General features: G+C 36.7%; 1 protein-coding gene across 1 annotated transcript in view; it reads right to left on the bottom strand.

Moving 5' to 3' along the window:
* LOC129281293 (uncharacterized) overlaps positions 1-27090 on the bottom strand; it is a 161986-nt gene that overhangs the window by 7394 nt on the left and 127502 nt on the right. Inside the window, exons 169-190 of the mRNA XM_064095604.1 lie at positions 26499-26722; positions 25749-25856; positions 22916-23071; positions 21179-21320; positions 20190-20378; positions 19029-19228; positions 18220-18400; positions 17351-17574; positions 16797-16898; positions 15840-15995; positions 14920-15067; positions 13758-13931; positions 12214-12422; positions 10926-11106; positions 10148-10441; positions 9198-9515; positions 8091-8414; positions 7469-7786; positions 5537-5763; positions 4658-4877; positions 3901-4203; positions 1707-1818 (exon numbers count right to left, since the gene is read on the bottom strand). Coding sequence (XP_063951674.1) covers positions 1707-1818; positions 3901-4203; positions 4658-4877; positions 5537-5763; positions 7469-7786; positions 8091-8414; positions 9198-9515; positions 10148-10441; positions 10926-11106; positions 12214-12422; positions 13758-13931; positions 14920-15067; positions 15840-15995; positions 16797-16898; positions 17351-17574; positions 18220-18400; positions 19029-19228; positions 20190-20378; positions 21179-21320; positions 22916-23071; positions 25749-25856; positions 26499-26722 — 4510 coding nt within the window. The remainder of the gene's footprint in view (positions 1-1706; positions 1819-3900; positions 4204-4657; positions 4878-5536; positions 5764-7468; positions 7787-8090; positions 8415-9197; positions 9516-10147; positions 10442-10925; positions 11107-12213; positions 12423-13757; positions 13932-14919; positions 15068-15839; positions 15996-16796; positions 16899-17350; positions 17575-18219; positions 18401-19028; positions 19229-20189; positions 20379-21178; positions 21321-22915; positions 23072-25748; positions 25857-26498; positions 26723-27090) is intronic.

Below are 27090 nucleotides of genomic sequence, written 5' to 3'. Positions count from 1 at the left end.
TATCTCGATTTGGAGAGGCTTCTGGCGCTGGCTCTGGCCGTTTGGCAGAGCCAGGTTGAACTCGAATTAGAAACTTATCCATCTCGCACTCCGACTCAACGATGTCGATAATCAGCGCTGTCACAATCACCAGCTGATCGCATACAATTCTGTGCATGCCTAAGTACACATAATATACCGTACGATGCACGTGGTCTCGTTACCAGCTGTGCAGTCTAATCGTGCACGCGTATATGTACATAAGCCATGCGGCAAGTGCGTCAACAATTCTAAAAACCCCGTGCTAAAGACTATGCGTACTCCGCATCCCATATTGCATTGCGCGTTTATTTACAATCGCGAAGCTTCCGGTGTTACGGAAGGTTCGGATATTGCATCGACCGTTCAACTTAAAGCTGGCAAGGGCGATATAAAAGATGCGCTTGCTCCGCCGCCGGAGAACGTAATTATGTGAAGTATTTTTTACATTGTCGATGGTATTTTATTGGGGCGATTCTGAAATAAACAGTCGCCCCAAAGCATTGGGTTTTGAGAATTTTTAGGGGCGATTTGGGCTGTCATGGGGGCCAAATTGCCCGTCGCCCCCGTGTAATTCCGACCCTGTCCTCAAGAAAACTAAGAGCAATCTTTCAAAAGCATAATTTAACATTGATTCTCCATACATATCTTCACAAAACATAGTAACAAAATGAATTTTTTTACAAGAAGATAACACAATTACACTTTGATGAAAAGAATAATGAAGAAAATGTTACATATAAATTTAATGGTACATGTTTTAACCATGGGCGGAAATCCCAGGGGGACAGGGGGACGTGTCCCCCCTACCAAAAATGGTAGGGGGGACACAATATCAAATGTCCCCCCTACTATTTTTGGTCTTTTATGATGGAGAAAAATACATCCCTTCACAATCGAAATAATACATGTATTTTGGACTACATGACCTTACATTTTGGGTGAAAACTTTTTATTTTTTTGCTTGTCAAATTTTCCAGGCCCTGCTCCCCCCTTACCGTTGGGGACAGATTTCCGCCCATGGATTTAACATTAACACACCTCATCTTCATCATTGATTATAATCAGACCCATTCATAAACCTTAGATATGTTGAGGTTGAAATTTATATTATTAACAATATTGAGAATTATGTATTCTCAAGAATGTTCTTCAAAATAAGTTAAAAAAGTATGTGGTACAGTGTAAAAACAATCAACCCCCACAAAAAAGAATGGGCAACTAAATATGGGTGAGTGTCTACAGTGTGTGTGGGATGGGGAGGTGGGGGTGGGTTAATGAAATATAAATGCCAGTTAAACATTCTTCAAATCAGGGGCAGATCTAGGATTTTCCAAGGGGGGGGGGGCACATTTTCACGATGAAAATTTGACAAGCAACAAGCCCCCCCCCCCTAAAAAAAAATTCATGTAAAAATTAACGTCATTTCGTCAGCGGAAAATTGGAAAAGCAAAAAAAAAGGGGGCGTGGGCCGGCTGTGCCCCCCTGAATCCGCCACTGCTTGAGTTGGCATTTTGACCAGTTGATGTATTGCCCAACTGTGATCTTAAGTTGAGAGTCAATTTTTTAACAGTATCAAGGATTTTGAAACAGTGGGTATTGCATTCAAATGCATTTTTTATTTGAAGTACATACATGTACGTGTTGGAAACTGAGGTCATCACATTTCACACTGCACCTGTACTTACCTGTACTGAACCATATGCCACTCTGTCGAAACACTCACAGCCCATGTTATAGTCAATGAGGTACTGGTAGCTGTATTCAAAACCACATCGTATGCCCCAACTTCCGAGTAGTCTGGTGAAAAAAGAATTTATTAATACATTAATACATAAAAGTCTTCACTAACCATGCAACTAAGTAAAGATATAAACCCCCTATGGTGTTTACAACACATTGTATATTCCCTTAAAGGGGAATCCAGCCTTAGCCATAAAATGTTGTGTTGGGAAGGAGAAAAATAAATTAAACATAATGGTGAAAGTTTGAAAGAAATCGGACAAGCAATAAGAAAGTTATAGCTGCTTTAAAATTCAGATCACTAATACTATGTAGATTTCAAATTGGCAACTGGGTAAGTAAATTATGACAAGGGGCAAGGACAACTTTCCAATAGGCCATGTACTTTATTATCGGGGATTTGTTGTTTTCTCCTAAGTACCCATTTCCCTGGGGCAGTAATCTAAATATAACCCAGGTAGTATATTGTTTTATGTCCTCATGAAACAAAATATAATTTGAAATAAAACTTTTGGGGAAAAAGACATTTTGGCCATAATATGTATTGGAGTACATGGAAGAGTAGTCCTTGCCTTACATCACTATGACATCCCATATGTGGCCAATTTGAAGTCTCCATGTGTATAGTGATTACCAATATATACACAACTTTTAAAAGTTCATAATTTTCTTGTTGTTTGTCCAAAATTGTCCAAACTTTCACCTATCAACTTGTCTGATTTTTCTTTTCCTTATTAAAACAATTTTTTATTTGGGTTGGATTCCCCTTTAATGTTGGAAGAAAACGCGACTGGCCTGACTCCATTCTCCCCCAAAGATGAAGGGCAAGAAAGGGAGGTATTCCAATATGAGCATTACAATAAATACCTAAATCCTACTCATAATCTTAAATTGTATGAATTGAAATATAATAAAATCCCCCACTCAAAAAAAAACAACAACAACAAAAAAAATACAAGAAAGAACAAAACATCCCACCCTAAAATGTACACATGAGTGCCGATGATAAATACAGTATTTTTTAATTTATCTATTAAATGTATGATAAAAGAACAATGTTGATAAAACGTCTTGTGGTTTCACGCAGCCCCAGCACTTCCACGAGGTGATTTTACCTTTTGGTTATACTTATAAAGAAGATTATTTCTTTTTGCAGTTGTATAATGTACATACAACACTTTGCAATATTTCTTAGTGTTCTTTTACTACCAAATAACTGAAACAAATGTATTACTAGTACTTCAAATAAAGATTAAAGCCATCACATTATGCAATATAACTGTTATGCTTAAAAAAAAAAGATTTCAAACCATCTTGACAATTTGGAGCATTTATTTCCCAATTTTTCTACTGAATGCACAATTTTGATGGTTTAAAGAAAGCCAGAGGGAGTTAAATTTCATGAAAATTAACACCAGATACATATATATTTGTACACATTAAAGCAAACTAACTTTCTGTATAATAAGTGACTACCCAGTGATTAAGTGATACTTATTTGACTTTTTAAATTCAAGAGAACATAGCAAACATCTCTACTTCTACGTTGATGCTTTATAAACCATCTGGTATTTTACCAAGGATTTTAAAAATCATATTCTTGCGAGTTTTTGAAAATGAAATTCAAACTTCCCTTCAAAATGAAATCAACAGCCAAAAAATACATGTATAGGTCACATGTACATGCCCAACACTGAAGTTTCAATAATATCCCAAAACAAAAATGAAAATTCATGCATGAAAAATCACCTTACCTTCCTTAAAGCATCACCCAACGTGACCTTATCAGCCTACATGCACAATTAACCTAAACTTAGCTGATCTAAAATTCATAGGCCCGTATTCTGAAGTCGGGTTTAACTTAAACTCAGGTTTAAAGTTGTGGTTTAAGTATGGACAGCCAATTGTTACATAATCACTAACAGTAGAGATATCATACTTTCAGCTCATTCGGCTCTCAAATCATTCATAATTGTGTAGGAAGTATAAATAGATGATTGTCTTCACCATCGATGAATCAGGAGAGAGCACAGTAAACATAAGAAACATACAACTTAATAAAAATTTTGATACTTTTGGCTTCCCATAACCTGAGTTTAAGTTAAACCCGACTTCAGAATACGGGCCATAAACTCTCACCAGTGTCACACATGGTTTCCCCAGCAAAGCCCTGTTCACAGGTCATGGCACTGATCACATCGCTGAACTCGACGGACTGCTCCTCTGCAAAGAGTCCTCTCAGGTCATATGACTCGTTATCATCCAGACCTGTCAGGATGTAGAATCCCCTTGAACGTGCCACTACAGAGCCGTTGTTCCACGTCCCGCCGCTGATCCTGTACTGTAGGACTACATCGGTCGCAGAAGTTGGGGACGTCCATTCAGTGGTGATGGACAGACTGTTGACATGCGTTAGTTGGATCCTGTATGGTGACTCCTCGGCTGTATCAACAAAGAGTTCAATTTATTATCAAGGAATTAGGAGTTTATATTACGATTCTTTCACACATGCTTTTTATCTTCCTTTCAAGGTCCCCTGGATAAGACCGAATAGAGTTGGTACCATGGTTCATTACTAATGGATTTGTAGCTTTCTGGTAATTCATGTGGGAAGGCTGCTGTGGAAAACATGGCGCAGTCTTTGGCAAAGTGCCTTAAGAGATACTAAACTCATGTCTATCTGGGACTTTGAAAACCTTATAGATCACCTTGAAGACCATCAAGTATAAAACAGGATATTGAATCAGTCATACTTCCAGGAATTCAAAATCTCTCAGTTATTTCCATCAAAATAACACCTGAATCACCTTGACAACATTAGATCACCCTTATGGATTAGGGTTTAGAAATGTCCAACAAAGATAATTAATGTCCTTCTGTACGAAACAAGACTCACCAGTCTGGCAATCAACACCTCTGAATCCCTCACTGCATGTTTGCAGTGTATATGTGTCCCCATAGGCCTCTGTTGTATCTTCATACACCAGCATAAGTCTGATGTCATAGCTTATGGCTGGGGCCAATCCGTTGATTGTGAATGATGTTTGTTCTGGGGAGGAAGCAGGAACCTGTGTCCAAGCTATCTGGGAAAGATTTGGTTTGTACTCCACTGATACCTGTTATACAACGAAACAGAAATCATGATTGGTAATGGCAGAAAGCACTCAAAGGACAAATATATTTGTACTACACTCTCAGATATACATGTAGAGGGCATTGCAAACAAAACTTCAACAGCTTGCAAGTAACGTCTGCACACCATCCCTAATTCCACAAATCAATCATAATTCTTTCTAGTTCCACTGCACAAAGTGACCTAAATATCAGAATATTCCAAGTCCCAAGTGTGGTGTCTTCATTGGTTGAAAGTGTTATCTCTCTTCATTGGTTGAAAGTTAAGTTGTGTAAGATCTTTTTTTTTTAATTCTGTTTAATCGCAATTCCTTGCTTTGATAGGCCATCAAGCTCTTACTCTGGACCCAACTGCCCATCTACAAAATTTGAGGAATAATTTCATATTGATCAGCTTCGAGGAGAACAGCAAAAAATGACTGCCTGTACCTAATCATATCATCCAAATTCCTTAGACATGGGTAATATAGTTCCTTTAAGGACAACATGAAATCCTTTGCCCGTTGAGGGTTGGTCCTTTTTTGTCAAGTAGTATGCACTCCCGGTTAATACTTTTTAAAGAGTGTCCTGAAGGCGGTCAATATTTGGATAATGCTTCATGACTGTGATTCCAAAATGTGAAAAAAATATGAAGGTGCCTGACCTGAGCCACACTGGCTTGCTGGAGAGCCCAACTGAATGTCAGAGACGTACTGGTCTTTCCAATAGTCTCAATGATGTAGAGGGGTGCAGTAATGGTGGTAGGAGCATTGGAAGGGGGTGAAGTCACCCCCATGGTAGAGGGTGTGGTCAGTCCTATGGTGGTGGCTTCTGTAGGAGGTGAGGTCTGCATGGTGGTTGGACTGGGTGTACTGGTAACAACTGGCGTTTCTGATATAATACGCAAAGAAATATCATTCAGTTAGAAAGTCTGTAGAAGTTGACCTTTAATAAGTCTAATAGTTGCCTCGTTTAAAGTAATTTTTTGACCATATTGTGAAAAGCAGTCAAATATTTTTTTCCAAACAATTCTCTTTGGTCCCCAGTGAAGCAACTTGGTGCAATTCACCTGTAGCTAGATTTATTCTGAGTTTAGATGTCACTATTCAAATTCTTCTTGCCAATGGGGCAATAAAACACAATTTCAGGAGAGTAAGATACATGGCTGCCATAACTATGTATCAAGTGGAGGAAAAGCCTCATTTTTTAAAAGCTCTAAGGGTCCTTTTTCAATTATTGAATATTGATACAAGACTTTGGAAATAGATCATTGGATAAATCAACTTGTTATTGAAAGTAAAAAAGCAACAAAAAACAATATTTGCAAAGTTTGAGATACATGTAAATGGATTTGTCACCCCAGCAATAAAAAAACAAAAAAAAACAAGCCTAATAAGGACCATTCCACATCCTTATATTAATTAAAAAAAAGAAAATGTTTATTGGCTTTAGTCTACATACTACTGAATGGAGAGGACATTTTTTTACTATAAGTAGGTATTTTTTGTAGAATATATATTTGTATCAATAAGACATATTCAAAGCAGAGTTATTATGTAGCTGTTGGTAATCTAAAAAGAAACTGGCAGTCTCGCCTGCATTACGCTATTCAATATAGCTGTAGTGCTGACTTTGAAAATGACTGGAATAATTATTCACAAAAAACACCATTCACATGATAATAAAATACTATATTCATTGACCATAGATGACATATGACTTTGATCATGTGACCTAAGACTTGTGCAAGACGATCAGTGATACTTGATTACCCCAATTTCATGAACTATTTCCATAAAGTTATGGCAGTTCAAGAAATATCCCAAATATGGCCAAAGTTTATGACCTTAAATGACCTTTGACCTAAGTCATGTGACCTGAAACTCATGCAAGATGTTTACTGTTACTTCATTACTCTTATGTCCAAGTTTCATGAACTAGATCTACTTACTTTCAAAGTTTTGACATAAAAAAAAATAACCTTAAGTTACATTTAGTTTTGATTCCCCAACATAATCTAAGTTCATTGACTCTAAATGACTGCTTTGACCTTGGTCATGTGACCTGAAACTCACATAGAATGTTTAGTGATACTTGACTACTCTTATATCTATGATTCATAACCTTTCAAAGTTATGATGGCAAGTCAACAAATAACCCCAACATGGCCAAAGTTCATTGACCCTAAATGACCTTTGACCTTGGTCATGTGACCTGAAACACAGGCAGGATGTTCAGTAATACTTTACTACCCTTTTTTGCAAGTTTCATGAATTAGGGCCAAATAATTTCTAAGTTATGATGACATTTCAGAAGCTTAACCTTGGGTTAAGATTTCAATGTTGAAGAAGCCGCCGCTGTTGGAAAAGCAGCGCCAATAGTCTTGCTCTGCTACGCAGGTGAGACCAAAAAATAAGAAGTTAAATGAAGAAAATAAATTTCTATAAAAGTGAAATATCAAAAGAAGCAATATGTCATTGTATTTCCTGGGCCCATGCACTGAGCTCAATGTCCAAGATGATCCTCGGGTCTATGAAATATGTGTTTATTTCACTGAACTCATGCTATGTTCAACAGGTTAACTTAAGCAACTCACCAATCTCACAGTTGAGACCTCTGAAACCTGCCACACAGGTCTTCATCTGGACCACATCGCTGATGGTGGAAGATGCGTCCATTCTGGTGACAAGTACCCTGACGCTGTATGCTGTATCCTCCACCAGGGGACTCAGAAGCACCTCTGTCTCCGAGGGTTGGAGCTGGTTGGTGGACACCCACAGGTCAGAGGTATCCGAAGTCCGTTTGTACTGCACCTGTGACCAGATGATGGAAACAGTGGTCTTCCAGGTGACATTGAGCGATGAGGACATGGCTTCGACAAGGCGAACATCGTAAGCTCCGAGTTCTGCATAGTCTGGGGAACGGGATGAAGAACTTGAAAATAATTTACCTGTTCAATAATTCTGGCAGCAATGAGATATAAGAATTTGAATAATATCAGAGACTGTATTACATAAGATTTAGATAATGAACAGTGAGAAAGAAATTTTGAACCTACAGTAAATATCTAATAAACAGTGTCAAAGAAAATTTACTCAGATAGGGAAAATCTGCATGGTTGAAATATCACGAAGTAACTTATCATGCAGCAACCCCCCTCCCCTTACACACAGAATTAATTATAAACTTAAATGATCTAACTTGGACATTACACTTACTGATTTCACAATTAGCGCCCTGGAATCCTTCTGGACACAGCGTAACCTGATTAGTTTCTCCAAACCGTTCCTGCGTGTCATTGATCAGTTTGAGACGATAGTCATACGTCACACCTGGCTCCAACCCTTCTATGTTGTACAACCCACGATCCGCTGGAACTGGTGGCTCCTCGGTCCAACCATCGGCAGTGATTAGGATGCGGGCCTGTGGAGAGGTGGTGACACGGTGTTGGACGGCTACTTGGTCGACGGTCACGTACACTGTCCAGGTTACTGTCACAAAGTCACTACTGACCGTGTCCACGCTTGCATCAATGGGGACAGCTTAAAGAAGGGAAAAAGAGAGAATAGATCCATTTTCAAGTGAAAACATATTTTCTTTAAGTAAGCTAAACATCTGTCAATCATGATGGGTTGCCTAGCATACATGCTTCTCTTTCTTGCGGGTAGGTCTTCATGGAAGCTATCAAGACATTTTTAACATTTTGAAAATAAATCTTAATCTGTTTTTTTAATACAAGCAGCTACGTGCACACAAACAAGCAGACACATTAATCATGTATCTTATTTCTTCAAATTCCACAAGCACCTCACAATAAGTCAGAGCAGCGACTTTCCCACAGGCGTCCAACCATCTTTTCATCATTCATCCTCACATTCCAATATAAACAAAGCAGTGCAGGATGCGGGAAATCCACTGCGAAAGATGCATAGCAATAATTGCTTAGTGGGATTCTGCTATGCATCTGCCTTCCTACATATCCCCACTGCTGCGTAACCACTGTCAATGATAAATATGAGGATTAGTGTTAAAAGATGATTGCTAGATTCCTGAACGAAAGTCAAGGCATTGTATTTGGCCTTATTTCAATCAACCCCTTTATCCGTCTGTGCCTCAGAAAACCTTAATAGATTGAGGCTTTATGATGATCTTCTAGACATGTTTTTATTATTTAGTCATATTATTCATCCCAGAGGAAGAGCACATGAATTGAATACGAAGGAATGACCAACAACAACAAAGTATCAATTCCATAATCCAGAATGTCTCCTGCTTCTTTTGCAAATGAAGGACAGAATACACCATTGAACCAAAAGAACACATACCTCCTTCACAGTTGAGACCAGCCATCCCACCGCTACAGGTTAGCAAGGTCAGTACGGCACTCTCTGCCTGCTCCCCGCTGGACAGTCCGATGACCACCTGTACCTGGTAAGATGTCAGCTCAGCCAGACCCTGGATGACATCGGAGGTCGCCATGCTTTCTAGGAGAGTGCCGTTGTTCCAAGGATCTGTGGATGATTCGCGGTACCGGAGGCGCACCCATTGGATTTCCACGATCCCAGGTAGGGTCCATTCAAGCTCCAGAGAGGCGCTGGTGGCATACACCAGATTGAAGTCATATGCACTTGTGCTGCTGTAGTCTATTGAACAAATGTTAGAATGATAATATGTTACCACTGTTACTACTAACAAAGCATACATATCATCTTCTCCTCCTTCTTCCTCTTTATTTCATCTTCATCACTGCCGACCTTTGCGATAATTTTCTGCTACATTTTAGTCTATATTGTCTTTATTCCTTTTATTTAGACTCTAGTATACTACATTTGGATATACAAGCATTACTGTTGTCTTAAAGGCCCGTATTCTGAAGTCAGGTTTAATTTAGACCATGGTCTAACTGTGCTAAAATCATGGGAAGCCAAAAATGTCAAAATTGTTATTAAGTTGTATGTTTCTTATATTTACCGTGCTCTTTCCTGATTCATCAATGGTGAAGACAATCATCTTTTTATACTTCCTAGACAATTCTGAATTACTTGAGAGCCAAATGAGCTGCAATATGATAACTCTCCTGTTAGTGATTTATGTAACAATTGGCTATCCATACTTAAACCACAACTTTAAACCTGAGTTTAAGTTAGACCCGACTTCAGAATACGGCCCAAAGAGTTTACAGAGCTGTCTCTATTTATTCCAAATATAAGTGCATCTGCATTTGCAGCAGTCTGGTATATATTTTTAATCCAACTATTCATTACGTTACACTGACCTGTTGTACACTCTGGACCCTGCACTCCGGGAGAGCAGGTATCAAACACCTCAACAGATGACCTCGTATAGAAGGAATCCCCTACAAACACAAATCTAACTTGATAGGACTGTGAGGCTGTCAAACCATCCAGGATAATAATCTGCCTTGTTGCATCCACGTTGGAGCTGTTTGACCAGACCTCATCATCTAGGACACGATACTGGATAATGACCGATGTGACCGCCTGGTCTGCTGTCCAGGCGATAGTCAGGGTGGACCTTGTAGCATGCTCAAGGGTAATGGTGTATCCCACTGTAGAATGATTACATGGAGCAGAAGAATCTCAACATTACAGACTCGCTTTAGAACTCACAAACTACTGAGCACTGACAAAAAGACACTTCAAAAACAACAATAATAATAATGATAACAGCAATAATAATAATAATGATAAACAATAACAATAATGATAATAATGATAATAATAATACTAATACTAATGATAATAATAATAATAATACTAATAATAAATACGACTACTACTACTGCTAATAATAATACAAATAATAATAGTAAAAATACATGTACTAGTGGTGAATCCAGCCGGGTAAGATAAATACTTTTTCAGGGGCCATATTGTTTTCGCACAATAGGCGGCCCCTCAAAACTATTGTGTCAAATCTGGCTATAATATTACTTTATCATTTATTAGTTTTATCATAAAAGAGCCCTCAATTTTCATTACTTTTTAGCTGCTATTGTTTTAATGATGTTATTACAAATAAGAAAATACTACCTGTTGCATTGTAGCAGGTGTCGTCATTCGCTGTATCTTGACAGTAGCATGCTCTGGCTCCGTCCCTGATCTCACAAATACCGTTGAAAGCACACTGGATGGATTCACATGCCATCATGTGGGTTAAACCATCACACACGCAACGCTGGCCACATCCATCTGGGATGTACTCTTCGTTGCTCTACAGACATGGATAGAAGAACGGTGGTGGCATTTATTGATAATAGCTAGTGCAATAAATGAGCATATGCGTGGGAATTAATTGGCAAGATTTCACTGAGACTTTTGAAAAATGCTACGAGATCTAGAATAATAAATTTTCATATTCCTTAATTTACCACTGATGGATGTTGATATTAATAGACAAAAATATATCTTTGGACTAATTATAATGGAGAAAATAGGACATATTGGGCAGTCAGAATGAGAGTCGAGAGAGGAATTAAGCTACATAAGGTGCGTGATGTAGAAAGAGTTGCATTTAAAATTCAAGTCAAAATATCAAGTCCCAAATGTGATCGGTTAATTGGTTCAAAATCAAGTTGCGTATTATTTTTAGAGTTGTGCTTGATTGCAACTCTATCTGCAATGGGCCATGTTCTGTTCAGAAACCGTTTAAACCTGCATCTACATTTTCATCATAAATGCATAATCTAATGGCTTATATCTTGGTCATTGTCAGCATGTCGTCTTTCAAACAGAGGGTCGTGGGTTCAAATCCTAGCCATGGCGTGTTTTCCTTCAGCACTGTGCTGCCCTCGAACCAGGTGAGGTGAATGGATACCTGGCAGGATTATTTCCTTGAATGCACTGAGCGCTGGTAGCTCAAGTTAAAGCTGGGGGTAATGATAGCAGCGCTTTGTATCCTCAGGCAAAAAGCGCTTTATAAATCCAGCTATTATTATGTTATCATTGCACACAGTGATCATATAAGCAATCTACCCTGCATCAGCATTTGGTGATGGATTGAATTAATACACAATAATGCCTCAAAGCAGCCTGGGATACTTCTTTGTTAACACTAATCAGTTCTTGTCTAATAATGAAACACTTGACTCAATTTATGTTTATTACATTGGGATGATTTATAATTGTCAAATAAAACAGTAAATAGTCATAATGATAACCCTTTATGGTGGCAGCGGTGGGATGATTGGATTTCATGCCGTTGAAATGACCGTCATGACAACCTAATGAGATTTTGAAAGGGTGTTTCAACTTCAACTAGGTAAGCTACTTTAAGGAGTTACATAGCAACATCTTGCATGGAAAAGGGATGCATGCTCACCATGAAATAGAGGCCATCGTAGGTGCACCCACAAAGACTAGAGACAATACACTGGTCGCCCTCGTACACAAATCCTTCCTCGCATACACATCCAGATGTGCATCCCAGCTCTAGACTTGTGCACTGTTCAATTGTTCCGAGGTCGGCACAGGATGAGGGGCATTCTGTCACACAAGAGCTGTACACAGAGTTTGCTGGACACTCATAAGCTGGAGAGTTATTCGTGAAGGAAAAACATGAAAGAAAATGTACATTACTTTAACACAATTAATAACAAGTACCATTCTCCCAAAAAATGTCTTAATTCATTAATATAATGTTTTACCATCATTTAACCAATATCCGTCCAAAAAGAGTAACAAAACATGTAAAAGCTGCATTCAGTGACCAGCAACTGTCAAACCTCAACAGAAAAGGCCATGCACCCAATGCGGATGCACTGCACAACTCAACCATTCCGGTTAGTATCTTGATAAATCGTACAGAATCCATGATAGGGTGCAAAGCGACAGGTCAATGATAGGATATTTAGTTATTGAAATATTTGAACTAAATAAATACATTTGTGAGAGACCTAAAAATGCCATTACTAAATTGCTCTACCAATTTGCTAGCTTCTGTGGTACAAAGGTGAAGGGGAAAAACTAATGATTAAAATTTCTAAATATAATGTACTAATTTTAAACTTTACTGCATTTGAAAGTAAAAGAAAAAGGTTAAAGCCATTTCCTTTGTTATTAATAACATGCATATAATGCACTTCACAACCAATAGTACCTCATCAATTTCATGACCACTGTAATTTTCATTACTGTTTTAGATTAAGGCCATGGTATGTGTACTGTGTGGTTTAATTTTATGAATGAGGTAGCCTTTGCACTGAGAAAATTTAATTATTGAATGCTCTCCTGACAAAACAAGGGACATAATCTATGGTACATCTCCCATGGGTATATAGCTACTTACATTAAGGCCATCTGTGATTAAATCTTAATAAACTGTGGTATAACTCACAGCAAGTAGCAATCTCAATTTGCTAATTGATACAAACGAATATCGGTATTACACACAATCTTGATTTATAAAATATTCATGAATTTAGGCCCTTGCTGCAATACTTCCCAAGAGCAATTTAAACTACATTCTTGTGTAAGAGATGTAGAATTCAAATTCTTTATCTTAATAATAATAATAATAATAATATTCCGCATTAATAAAGCGCTTAATACATCGGAACGACGTCTCTAAGCGCTTTACAGACATATTATTACCGTCATCGGATCCTTGCATGCCCACATACAATGTATGCAACTTCTCCACTCCCTGGGGAGCATTCCAACAAGAGTTCCAAGACTCAATTGTTAGGCATACTACATGTACATATAGGCTTTCACATCCTACCGGGTACCCATATAACACCTGGGTGGAGAGTGGCAAAGTGTGGATTAACGCCTTGCCAAAGGACTCCATTAAAGAAATCCATCCTTTACCCCAAATATACATTTTTATAAAGGAGACATTCTCTAACACACACACACACTTACCACAGGGACCATCTACAGTGCGTCTCCAATCAGTCTGAAGCTCACATCGTGTAGCATACACCTCAACGATGTTACATAGCACAGAAGTATCCACGTTTGTGGCACACATATCATACAAACAATTCTCATAAAAAGGATCCAAGGGGATTGATGAATGGCAATCTCCAAACACATCTAGAGTGGAAAAGAGGAAAAAAAAAAAGATTTTACTGAAAATAAATTGATGTGTATTCTTTCATTTTCAATTGCTTTTGAAATCGTGTAAAAATTTATCTAGGCGAAAAAATTTAATTCAATTTTCAAGAGTTCATCAAATTTCTCACTCTCCAACACCATTAGACGCAGTTTATAAATAATCTGCTTCACGGAATCGTTGCAGCTGGATTCAGCATTCATAAATACTCAAAGAATAATCATTATCTGTAATTATATTCTTACACAAATGGACATTTAACATAATTTTTCACGTTTTCATTTTCTGATCAAATTGCAAATATAAAATCTGAATATATAAAAAAGAGACATGCTTGAATCGTATGGTGTCTTCTTGATAGAATTTAATATGAACATTTTCAAGCTTTATTTCATCATGGACAGAACAATAAGATTAGTTTAATCATGGTAAAATTTAGAATGTTACTCCATATATCCAGCATCATCCTCAAGAGGATACAAACAAAACTTACACCCTGTAACAAATTGGGGCTGATTTCTACGACTGATTGCACTGATTATTGTGTATGATCAAGTTCAAATTCGTCTTTATTTATCCATATTGGAAATTTATTTTGTTCACAACTTCAAGCCAATGAACATCAAAATACCACATATAAAGCCATTATTAAATTTAAATTTGAATACCCGTTTACAAAAAGGCTACAAACAAATAATCTACATGAAGCCTCCATTTGACAAGAGATGACAATACTTGAAAAAAATAGGAGTACTAGTACAGAGATAACTAGTAATAAAAAATTTCATTCCAATGAACAATACATGTAGTATTATTTTAACCCTTAATTCAAAGAGTTACTGTATAGAAATAACGAGTAATCAATATATTTCAGTACCAAACCCAAATTCATAATTTCATCAGTCATACAAATCCGGCCCACAACAAATCGCAAAGCATCATGTTACCGGGCCCAGGAAGAATCCTTACCTGTATCATTGAGATAAATTGAGCATTGTGAGATAGCAATATCCCTGAGGGTGGTATCTGAAGCACATGGGTCAACGTCCGGAGGTGTCATTGGACATGATAGACTACCATCACTCCAGCTGTCCCCAAACTCTTCACTGGATGTTGCCTGGAGAGATTGAAAATGAAAAATTGATAATGAAAATCCACATTTTATTGTTTGAAATAAAATCTGATGTAGAAATACTCTGAAAATTAATTTTGCCTGATCGTTCTTAGGCCCGGCAGCCACTCTGCAGCACCAGATTGATGTTGCTCTATCCCTTAATTCATAAATTGCCATACAGGGTAGCAGCCACTCCAACCTTCTCACATTTTTTTGGCCTGACGCAGCCAGGGTTTGAACTCCAGACCTCCCAGTAGTGACACGGATGCTCTACCAGAAGAGCTGACACACTGGTACATTAATTACAGTCGGAGTTACAATCATAATGTAAGTTTGAACGACAAAAAGATTGTCTTTGTGTAAGGATAAATACAAATTGACAATTGATGCTGGCAAAAGAGAAGTAGTTGCTAACTAATCAGCAAAATATGCATGGCATTCTGTGGGTAGACATATCATTTTCCAACAAATAGATACACATTCCCATATCTGGTTACCATTACCAATCTCAATTTTTCATTGAATATTATTTAAGTTGTTAAAATTGATTTATTTTAATCACAAATAAACTAAAATACATAATATTGTTAGACCACAACTAATTGTTATAATACATGGATTCATTCAGTTACACAAAGTCATGAAAATGGAAACATTTAAAGAGTATAACAACTGCGGGACAACATAGTAAAAACATTTTCCTATATTGAACAGGCATATCATGCAGTGTAAAACAAGAAAACAATATAAACGAATAATGCGCATGAAGACTCACTTCCGACCCGTCAGGTTTGGTGAAATCGTTGCTAACGTCACCGTCCAAGTTACCACACAGTCCGCACACATTGCTGGCGTAGTACTCGGAGAGCCACACCTCGGCTGTGCTCACTCCATCCCATCTTACTGCCAGATCATAGCCAGTCATCACAACCTGGGATGAGGAACGAGAAGAGCATAGAGGGGACATAGAGAGTGAGATACACAGAGATGAAGATTGAATAGTAGGAAACACAAAAACATGAAGAGAGTGACGGAGAATGAGATGGGGAGAAGATGATTGAGAAATTAATAATTTATGTCTCTGCTTATCCAATATGTGCCCAAGATTATAAAATGCAGAATAGGGCTCGGCTAAAGAATAAGGTGGTCTGTAAATGCTACAAACCCCTTCTACTGTTGTTCACAACTTCAAGTCAATGAACATCAAAATGCTGTATTAAACATATAAAGCCATTATCAAATTTATAAAATTATATACAGCGAAAGTGAATACCCGTTTACATAAAGGCTACAAACAAATAATCTACATAAAGCCTCCATTATAAAATGCAGAATAGGGCTCAGCTAAAGAATAAGGTGGTCTGTAAATGCTACAACCCCCCTTCTACTTCTAGAACACAAAACATCGTGAAAATATCTGTTCTATACTCAAAATGCTATCTTTGAAATGCACAGGTTTTTTAAAGAAAAATGAAGCCAAGCATGTCAAAATGATTATAATACTCCAACCATGCCTCACCTAGCATCAAATATTAACAAAATGACAAGGACTAAAGAGAAAAACAAAAAGGGCAAAAGGGGTCAAGAGTTATTATAATTAATGATATGAAATGTATAGACATGATTTAAAATATCACTTGCAATTATTATTATAAACACAACTAGAAGCCATTAAACAATTTAGATCTTTGAATTTGATTGAATAACATAAAGCAAATCAAATATTCCATACCTTATATTCTCCACTCTGTGTAAAGTATACATTGCTCTTGTAGAAAGGAACATTGACACGCACACCATCAAGGAATATATCAGTAGTTGTCATGGTGATAGCCTGGATAAGACAACAATAATATACAGAGGGTGAGAAGACCATGTGGTATAAATTACAGGAATTATTTTATTGTCCCTTTCTCATTTTACATTTTCCTCTATTAAGGATTAGATTACTTTGGAAATCTATCTAAAAAAAAAATGAAATTCACAAGATTTATACCAGATTTTGATTTTTGGAGGAACAGCAAATTAATGTATCTCCACAGCTGAACAAATGATTTCTATAACTTATTTTTGTCATAAATTAATGAGACCAGAAATTTACAATGCTTTGGGGAAAATAAAGTAAATTTGGTCCCTGTTCGATAAACTTGTTAACAATCACATATCACCAGATACTGTTACAAGCTACAGAAACGGTGCCATGTCATTGGAGAAGAGCAGATTCTGTCACAGAATTCAGTATTTGTAACTGATGTAAACTTATTCGGAAGAGGGTTCAGAACTCACCAGTCCGTTAACATTCACACTAAGTTCCCTGGTGTACGTGAAGTTGTCTGCAGCACCATCCTTCGCCGCTGTAGCCATGACACTGAAGGTTTCGTCTGAGGTACCGTTGATGCAATCTGAGGTGACCAATGTGTGTACACAATCTCCTTGGAAGGTGAAGTCTCGTCCATCAAAGGTGACATAATGTGGGTCACCATAGACAGTGCATACCTGAAGATCATATACTGAAAAACAAATGATATATAAAAGGATATATGAAATGAAGGGCAAATTATGTGGGAATACAATCTCATTGGCAGGTACAGTCCTGTCTTTATGAGTGAAAATATAGGTCACAAATGGTATAAGCAAAAAGGACCAAACATCAATATTAAAAACATTCTTATTTAAAAGGTGTAACAATTAATCTCAAAATGTCTGAACACTTAAAATTGGCTGATTTGAGCCCCGGACATTGTGTTTCAAAGTCCGAGACTTATCCGCTGAGCCACAACACCTCCTTTGTACCGTTAGAGCATAAGGTCATAATAAAAAAGCCACTTTGTTCATATCTACTGTAGATTTAAAAAAATATAAAAAATTGAACAACATAAATATCGTCTTTTTTTTTGGGGGGGGGGGGTACGAACCACATAAAAATTAAAAATAATAAAATTAAACAAAATGAAAATTTAAAAAGTAAACACAATTTTAATAACATTCTTAAAGAAGGATAGTTTGTTTATTTTCTTTTTAATATGACAACAAATATAAAGAAGATTTGCTTTTAATTCTTTCAATAAGAGGTTTAGTTGACCCAGGACATGATATTCTCTTGAGGAATCTTTAGGAATAATTCGAAGAGGATAAAATAATACAAAACTCTTTACCAATGGCCAAGCAAGTGTACCCATCTCCTTCATAACCAGCATTACAGACACATGTCGTATCATTGTTTGCATCTATTCCACAGCTTGCATTCTCATCACATGAGACCACTTCACACATGAAAAGTCCATTCACACACGTACATAATTCAGAGCAACTGCTTGAGAGTATTGAAGTTCCAGCCTTGATAAGAAAAAAATGAGAAATATACTTTGTATTTATTACTGATGACATAGTAGGCCTATTCCTCCGTTTGAAAATGTAATTCAGACCATTCATTTTTTTACAGCTTCGATTTGAAAAAAAAAATATATATTTCATTATCTAATTTTTTTTTATCAATTGGCAAATTATTATTAAAATGACCTTTCTGCACATTACATGCAGTTTACAAAAATCTGAAAAATAGTTAAAACCTCTTAAAAATATAATGGAGTTATTATATTCCAATTTTCAGTTCATATTCTTCTGAAAAATAGTTACCTAAAATAGCATATCCGCATGAATATGTGAAATGAAAATATGAAATTCTAAGACACTAAAATAATTTGCAAACAGCTTAAAAGGAATAAATTTGCAAATGATAAATATATATCAAACAGAACACGTCCCCCATTGAAAAAAAATGATTGTAATCAACTTCTGTTTCATTAAAATCATGATAATTTTAAAGAAAGTTGATGGCAAAAATATGCATAAAATTCAATTTCCTAATTTCGAAAGCAGTATCCACAACAGAAGATGCATATGCCTCGTTTGCAATTTATTTGAACGTTTCAGCGATCACAGTTTTTCTCTTCTGAATACTCACGGAATAGAAGGATCCATCACGCTCACAATGACAACGGCTGATAGGTACGCATGCGTCATCGTCTAGTAAGTACCCGCCATCACAAGCGCATCCTTCCACACATCGGGTATCGCACGGAGGATCCACGGCGCGACCAGGGCATGTCGCGGGGCAAGATGAGGTACAGGTCTGGTACGTCGCATTGCTACTGCATGCCGATTCTGCAAAAGACGAAAATAGAGTTTCGCCGATAAGATAACACGGCTTTACAATATATTTTTTTAATGTTCCAGTGACGAAAATGAGAAGTAAAGATCCCCCCCAAAATAAATAACATGCCTTGTCGATTGTCCACTTTCGGGCATAAGGTGATGGTCACCGCTTTCATCTGTAAAGTGTTCAATTGATCATCACGATCTGATATTAAGCACCGATAAAGCGGAAAAGTCTGAGTAACTCCTTAATTAGCATGTGGGGTTCAAAGCTTATCTAATGATACACCTACTACTTCTTCTTCTACTTCTACTATTACTTTGAAAAAAGAAATCAACAAAATGACATGCCAAATATAATTGATAGCTGAAATAATTTTTCGGCGACGTCAAAATGATTACCTCAGCATAATAGGCCAGTAGGCTTAAAATTTTTATGTCGATTATTTGAAATCAAGAGATATTATTTCTCGGCATTTGAAAACAAGTATTTTCATCGTTAACATTCGTTCTATGTATCGAAAGACAAAACGAAAAGAACACAGCGAACAAATTTTTTTTTTCACAATTCCATATAATCGTCGTGGTCATCATCATCATATCATTATCATCTTCATTATTTTCACTTTCACCACAAAAGGCACCACTCCACGCCGGTCACGATCATCACCGTTACTACCAATATCGTTACCAAACATAACGAATCACAACAATCACTTCTTTCAACACCATTGTCATCTCAATCAATCGTTATTATCGTCACCATCATTGTTAATTAGCATCACAATCATTGTCATCACGATCATCTCGTCGTCACCACCAGCCGCACCACTGGCACTGATACCATATACACCACATTTTCGTTCCCTCCCTATTCACCTCCATCGAGTTTACATAAATATACATTTATGAAATCGTTCTTTAATCCCTGTCTTTGACAAATGCTACCGAAAAATATGAAATTAATCACCACATAAGCCCGGGGTTCTCCATTCTTCAGTAAACGTGTGACCTTCGTCCAGACAAGCCTGGTGGTAGGCGGCGAATGCGTCGCAGTTGGCTCCACCTTCGCCCGGTAGCTCGGCACAGACATCGTAGACGCACGATTCATAATAGAATGTAGAATCAACAGATTGTTGGCAGTCTGAAAAGGCAGATGCTATCCCGATAAAAAAAGGAACGCGACATTTTAAAAAGAATATGAATTAATGGTAACGGTAGTGATTTTCTTTTTACCCGATTGCAAGCAAGCATGAATGCTGGTAAGCAAGAAACCCTAATGAGGACTTAAATGCCTTACGAAAGGGCACTAGCGCACCATTTTGGAATTGAACCCGGGTCACCGGAATACGAAACCCCCGCTATGCCGACTGAGCTGACAATGATCTTGTTCAAAATCAGAAGATTTTTATCAAACGAAATTTCTATTGCTTTAGTTTCTGAACAAAATGTATCCGAAAAAGAAGATAGCGACTGATTAAATAACTGGCAAATACTCATTAAAATATCGCAGAAGAGGTTGCATATGAAAAAATATGACCCCCACGAAAAAGATAAAAAGGTTCGTCATACCGTAGTAAGTTCGGATTATCCATTTTTATCAAAGAATGACGAGGACTTTAACTACCACAGCAATCAAACTCATTTATATCATCAGAAACTTGACAAGTATTATAGACTGATCAATAGTCTTCTTGAGATATTACAAATTAAAAACATGACTAAGATTTCACTCTAATATATACAAATAAAAAACATGACTAAGATTTCACTCTAATATATTGGATCTAATTATTGAATTACGCAAAACATAACTGCTGATACTAATAATTTCATTTTGTATCACGCTTGATCGTAATACAACTACAAAACCCAGAATTCTGTTTAAAAAAATTATCCACTGGAATTCTTTCTCACAATCCAGTAAACGTAAAATTTACGCTCAATGTAATTATGTACCTTCGCCACTTGAAAGAACACTGCATATACTTTGAGCATTAGAAAGTAGTTCTAAGTCGGAAGAGCACGGGTCTACTTGGTTGATATCAGCACAGACATCATCGAGACTCCATCCCTGAGCAAAAGATGTTGAATTCGACGCCTAGATTTTGATATGAAATTTCAGAGAAGAACCGTTTAATACCGCTGTGAAGAAAATTCCTCTTTTTGAACAAATTATAATCGTTAACATGAAAGCCAAACTGTAAATAATGAAGTTTTAGCCCATCGGAAATCTCTTGAACAGCACATACAGTGGAGAAGGTATATACTCCGGTTTGAAAACAGCAAAGCCAAGAGTAATTTGTAACCGTTAACTAGCATTGCGTTTCCGAGTTGAATAAACACATGATGAAATCCTACAAGTCATTGAATGAAGTGTTTTTTTTCCAACATGACCATGATCGCATAATATCTAAGCAAACGCGATAAGATAAAAGAAATATATTCCATTTTTAAAAAGATATTGGGGGCACCTAAAAATTAAATGAAAAAAAATTTAGTACAATACGCCAACATAATTATATACTAATTACACTGCAATGCTATTTCTTAACATCCAATATTCATCAAGAATAAAAACTAAGAACAAGGCGAATTCTAAAATAAGGGAAATTTTTATGCGTCACAACTTATTTCAATGGAAGTTAATATATATCATAAGGTTCTACATTATTTATTTTCAAACATGAATAAGAAAAGATGTTTGCGTATTTCAAATAAGATGATAGAATAAAGTCGTTTTCAGACGCCACGTCATATTACAATACTAAAACACATCACAAAGAAAATCTTTCAACAATGATCTGAGCACCAGATTGGTGTATATACTCTAGTGATAAAAATTATTAGTCATCCTTCTACATCATACTCCAACATAGAATACAATAGGATGAATACACGTCATGTGATGAGAGGGTAAATAGTGGGGAAAATAAAAGAATATGAAAAGTTTTTTGGGTCGTGTTCTCAACGCTTTCAAGGGTTGGTTTGGAAGAAAACAAATCAAATACGGAAGACTCCTTAATATACATATCCAGCTGCTGCTCACGCTTGCCATTGGGCTCCTGTAAGACAAGGTTTAGGAATTGATCTCAGGGCCGAATTCAAGTTTGATTGTATAGGCCCTTTTGATCATTTTCTGACGTTGATCGTAAAAATTAACGGCATGATCATTAAATACACTTGTGACATTTGACGCTGATGATTCACCGTTAGATCTTAGTAATAATAAAGGAATTTAATTGTATATACTATAAATATTATTACAAAAACATATTGTATAAAGACTGGCCGTTTCCTTTAATACTAAATCTTGAAAGGTAAATGGGGAAAACATTCAATAATTACTGTAAAGGACTAAACTAGAACATAATGAACGGATAGCTAATTTGAATTTGATATACACGTATCCAAACACACATGCACACACACCCATGCCACTAGAAACCTCATACACGCAACCCACACACACACACTCTCACTGTCTCCCACAATGTACATGTATGCCCACGCGCGCACGCGCACATATACATATATGCATGTATGTATATATAAATCTAGGCCTACATCAAAATATCTAATTAATTTAAAGTTCACATGAGTGTAGTTTAACTTGAACATAATCATGTAAATGAAGCATACAAAAAAATAATAAACAAACACACAAATCTACGTTCAGACAATAAAAAAAATTACCAATGAGCCGTCGGGAAGAGCGAAATCATCGGAGGCTTTTCCGTTGAAGTCTCCACATAGACCACAGGTGGCGCCGCTGTAGGCTGGAGGTAAAGTCAGTGTTATCCCGCCGTCACCATCCCATCGCAGAACCAAACCTGTACTGGTCGACACAACCTGATAAAATAATTCATAATTATAAATACAGACATAATTATCGAGGAACAGCTCAATGGCTTGAGAATATTGATTAAATTCAATGTTACTCCAGAAGTGAAGATCACTGACAAGTGCGTTAAAACTAAAAGGGCGTGGCAATGTGTTACCAAACTGATGCTTGTAGTACATCGGCCCTCACTTTGCGAACCAGACCCGAACTCATTCAAAAGGCTCTCATCTTTTTAACATTAAGCATTAGATTTAAATGGAGAAAGCTCTTTATGAAGTGTATTTATCAAGATCATCCAAAAATATGGTATTTAGAAATGCGTTTGAAGATGGGTGTCAGCTAGTACGTGAATGAATGTCCCGACAGATCAGCAAGAATTGTCACGGAATAGATCAGCTGAGCAAGGACTCCTCCCGAGGGAGTAGAAGATGAGATCTGCAAAATTTCGAAACGTTTAACAAGAGGAATATTATGCCCATACACTGCCATCGTTAAATATTGCAATTATTAATGTCGCAATTGATGAGAAACTAGAATCCCGTCCTTTATGAAAATTCTATCTTTATGAAAAACATGAATCAAGAGATTCAAATCAGATTTATTAAAACACTTGCATATTTCACAAGAAAGTTGATTAAATAATTCATTTTTTTCAGCTATCGGTTGAATAAACGTACCCTGATATTAAATCAAGCGCGATCATATTGGGTCGTATCGCGGGCCTATCATTATTGACAAAACTATGTCTACCCCTTTCTATTCAATTCAATTTGTTTCCACAAGTTAGCTTGAAATATTAGTTAAAATATCTTAGTCAAAATTGAGAGTAATATGCATTCATTTTTTTCTCGTTTGTTTATCGAGATAGGATTTCACTTGATATTTTACTAAAATCGTATTAAATGCAATGATGACAGCGTGTTTAGGAGAAAGTTGCTGATAGGTGTGGTGGCCCTTTACGTTAGCAAAGTGTTCCATTTCTTTAACATAATCATCGCAGCATGCTTACTCATATCTGTAATACGGTAGGCAAACATAGAAGCGATACATCAATATTTCTGAGTTGTATTTACAACAAAAGGCCCCTTTTAGGTTCTGGAAAATGTGATATAAAAAAAAACACCGTGCAAAAGCTTTATAGGATATTTTCCTGTATAATTTCATCGCGTGATAACGATTTTGAAGAGCTTTTATTCCCTGTCACTAAGTAACACGGCGTTCCGTATACTTACACTCTGTAAGCAGACGAACGCGTCTTTTCATTGGAGAGTGGCTAAGTAAACGGGGAACAATATTTTGAGTGACAGAGGGGCGGAATTGATGTTTGCTATTACTGCACAAACAGACACTTTCATTTCATCAAAATCAGTCTCTTGCATGGTATCTGACACAGAGAATCTTTTGAAAATTATCTCCAGCAAACAAATGAGCTGCGACTAGGGGTATAATAAAAAGCGGGGAAAAGTGAGCGTGGCGAGAAAGCTCTGTCGAAGGGCTAAATTAAGAAAACACGTCGAGATGTGGTGTGATTAAGGAGGAATATGTTTTAAAATAGCTTATGACGAAAGGAATAGTTTGAGTGACAGCTGCGTCCAATTCTCACGCACAGTATAAATAATCACGAAAAGGTATTAAAACAGATGATACAATAATATTACCACTGGTACATAAAACAATTGCTCAAACAATACCGATCAGGTGATTAAGGGAATAAGAAATCGATTTGCCTTTTTATTACGTCTTGGAATCAGATGGTCCGATAGATGTGCCAGATATCAAGGCTTCAAAGTAACCTTCAGCCTTGTCGAAATTTATATTCACAATCAAATTAACAACAGTTTTGACATTTATAGGAAGAACATGAGGCTTGTCGTGGCAGAGAACACTTTTTAATAAAAACAAAGTCGCTTGGCACGTCATTTCACGACTTGTAATTGACTCGGGTTGTTTCTTTATTCATGGCAACCTAATGCAAAGCACATATTCATGGTACTGGTCCTTGGATGACGCCATCATATCAATTTTCAAGTAACTATTTTACTCGAAAGTAATGAAAAGAATGCTTCCAAGCCTCTTCATACTGGGCGTGTTTTCTTTGATCAGTCTTTCACAAAAAGACTTGTATAATCGGCCAACCCAATGATAAATATAACCCAGCTAAAAACAAATAAATATAATTGTGAATATTATACGTGACAAGGCCGTCAAAAGTACATCATGTTTCCATATCAAATTATGGAAAAGTAATTGCAACATGAGCATACTGTCATGCAATAAGCTTGTTTGTCTTTATTAAATAATGACATAATGAATGCAATCCAAAAATTGTATATTTCTAAATCTAGAGCTTAACCAAATAAACGAAATGATCGTAATTTCATATATCATTTATACGCGAATGATCTTCAAGGATGATCAACAAAAATAACTTACGTAATGAAGATAATGTTTGAATATAGGTTTATGAGTTTAAGGTGCATGAAAAAGAGATTCAAATGGTTTATATTCGTCATAACAGGTAAGGCCCGGGCTACATTCATGACATGAGACCAAGAATAAGAGTTGCAATCGAGCTCAACTCGACTTTAAACCAATCAGAAGCGCGCATTTCCGACTTGCGATTGTTTGGGGGTGGCGTTTGAACGCAACTCTTTCGGGAATATGCCACCGTTCCGAGAGACCTACCACGTATCGACCAGCATAGGTAATGTAGAGCCCACTTGGAGAGTAGTAAGGGAGGCGTTGGAGAACATCATCAAGCAATACAACACGACCTTGTAGTAACGAAATTGTCTGAAGAAATATAGAAGAAAACAGATGACAAAGAGATGCCATAAAAAAAAACCGAAATAGCCACATATGGATCGAAACAAAACTTATAAAACAATGTATGTGAGTTAGGGGTTATAACGAAATCAATATTAATACAAACAGTAATTCACTGGGGATATGCATGGTGTTTGTCAACAGTAATCTTTATAAATATTGCGTTCACACACAATTGCTAACATTTTCCCATGATGTCTACAGAATGACATTTAATTTATGTTTGGATAAATACATTTCCACAGATTGAACACTATAGCTCCGATTCGTATAAATGGAAGATTCCATAGCGGCTAATTAAAACAGAAACATGAAAAATACAAGCATAGGAAATTGACATTATGGAATTTATCATGTTCTTTAACACACAATAAAAACACACACGACAAATTAACTAAATTCAAAAAGAAGCGATTGATGTTAAGTTAAAAAATCATCCTTTTTAAAGACGATGAACAAATCCATTCATATTACTGTATTGGAAATTCAAAAGCAATTAAAGTGCAGTGACTATATATCTAGGCCCTCATAATTTTAAATCCCGCGATGCAGTAGATTCCGGATAGTTTGAGACAAATTGTCCGGCAAATTGTATATTCTTAGACTTACATGTGACGAAATATTGAGATAAATCTGTCTGAGGTATGACGTCGAACCGTCCACGACTTTTAATCTGTTGTCGATGACGATGTCGAACCACGAACGATCATCATTTTCCAGAGACTCGTTGCAAAGCTTCGCGAGCGTGTAGTTACACTGACCTTGGAAGTGGAAGGTTCTAGAGTCGAATGTTACGTAATGAGGGTCGCCCCAAACGCGACAAGAGGACGTTTCTGTAAAGATAGGCGTTTATAATATAAAAAAGTGAACTTACAGAACGGTCTCTGAAAACTTGGCAAGCAAATTTTCAACAACATTCTAGTATTAAATATTGTCAGAATTAAACAAACCTTAACAATTACTTGGGACAAGGTTGGTTGAAGTTCAAACAGTATCTTATTTATCATCCAAAACTGATGAAAGTTTTTTTTGTATCAACATTCGAGTATCAAATTCAACAAAAATAATGTTCAATCAAAGAGTAGTTTAATGAGGATGCATTTGTGTGATGTATCTGTTTATGATATTTCATTTACTAAGGAGAGCCCAATTGATAATTAGATAATATTTTTCTCTTTGAAACCATTGTCAAACATACACA

The sequence above is a fragment of the Lytechinus pictus genome, chromosome 2 (assembly GCF_037042905.1).
Source record: "Lytechinus pictus isolate F3 Inbred chromosome 2, Lp3.0, whole genome shotgun sequence".
Lineage (NCBI taxonomy): Eukaryota > Metazoa > Echinodermata > Echinoidea > Temnopleuroida > Toxopneustidae > Lytechinus > Lytechinus pictus.
This window is presented reverse-complemented; position numbering and strand designations above follow the sequence as displayed.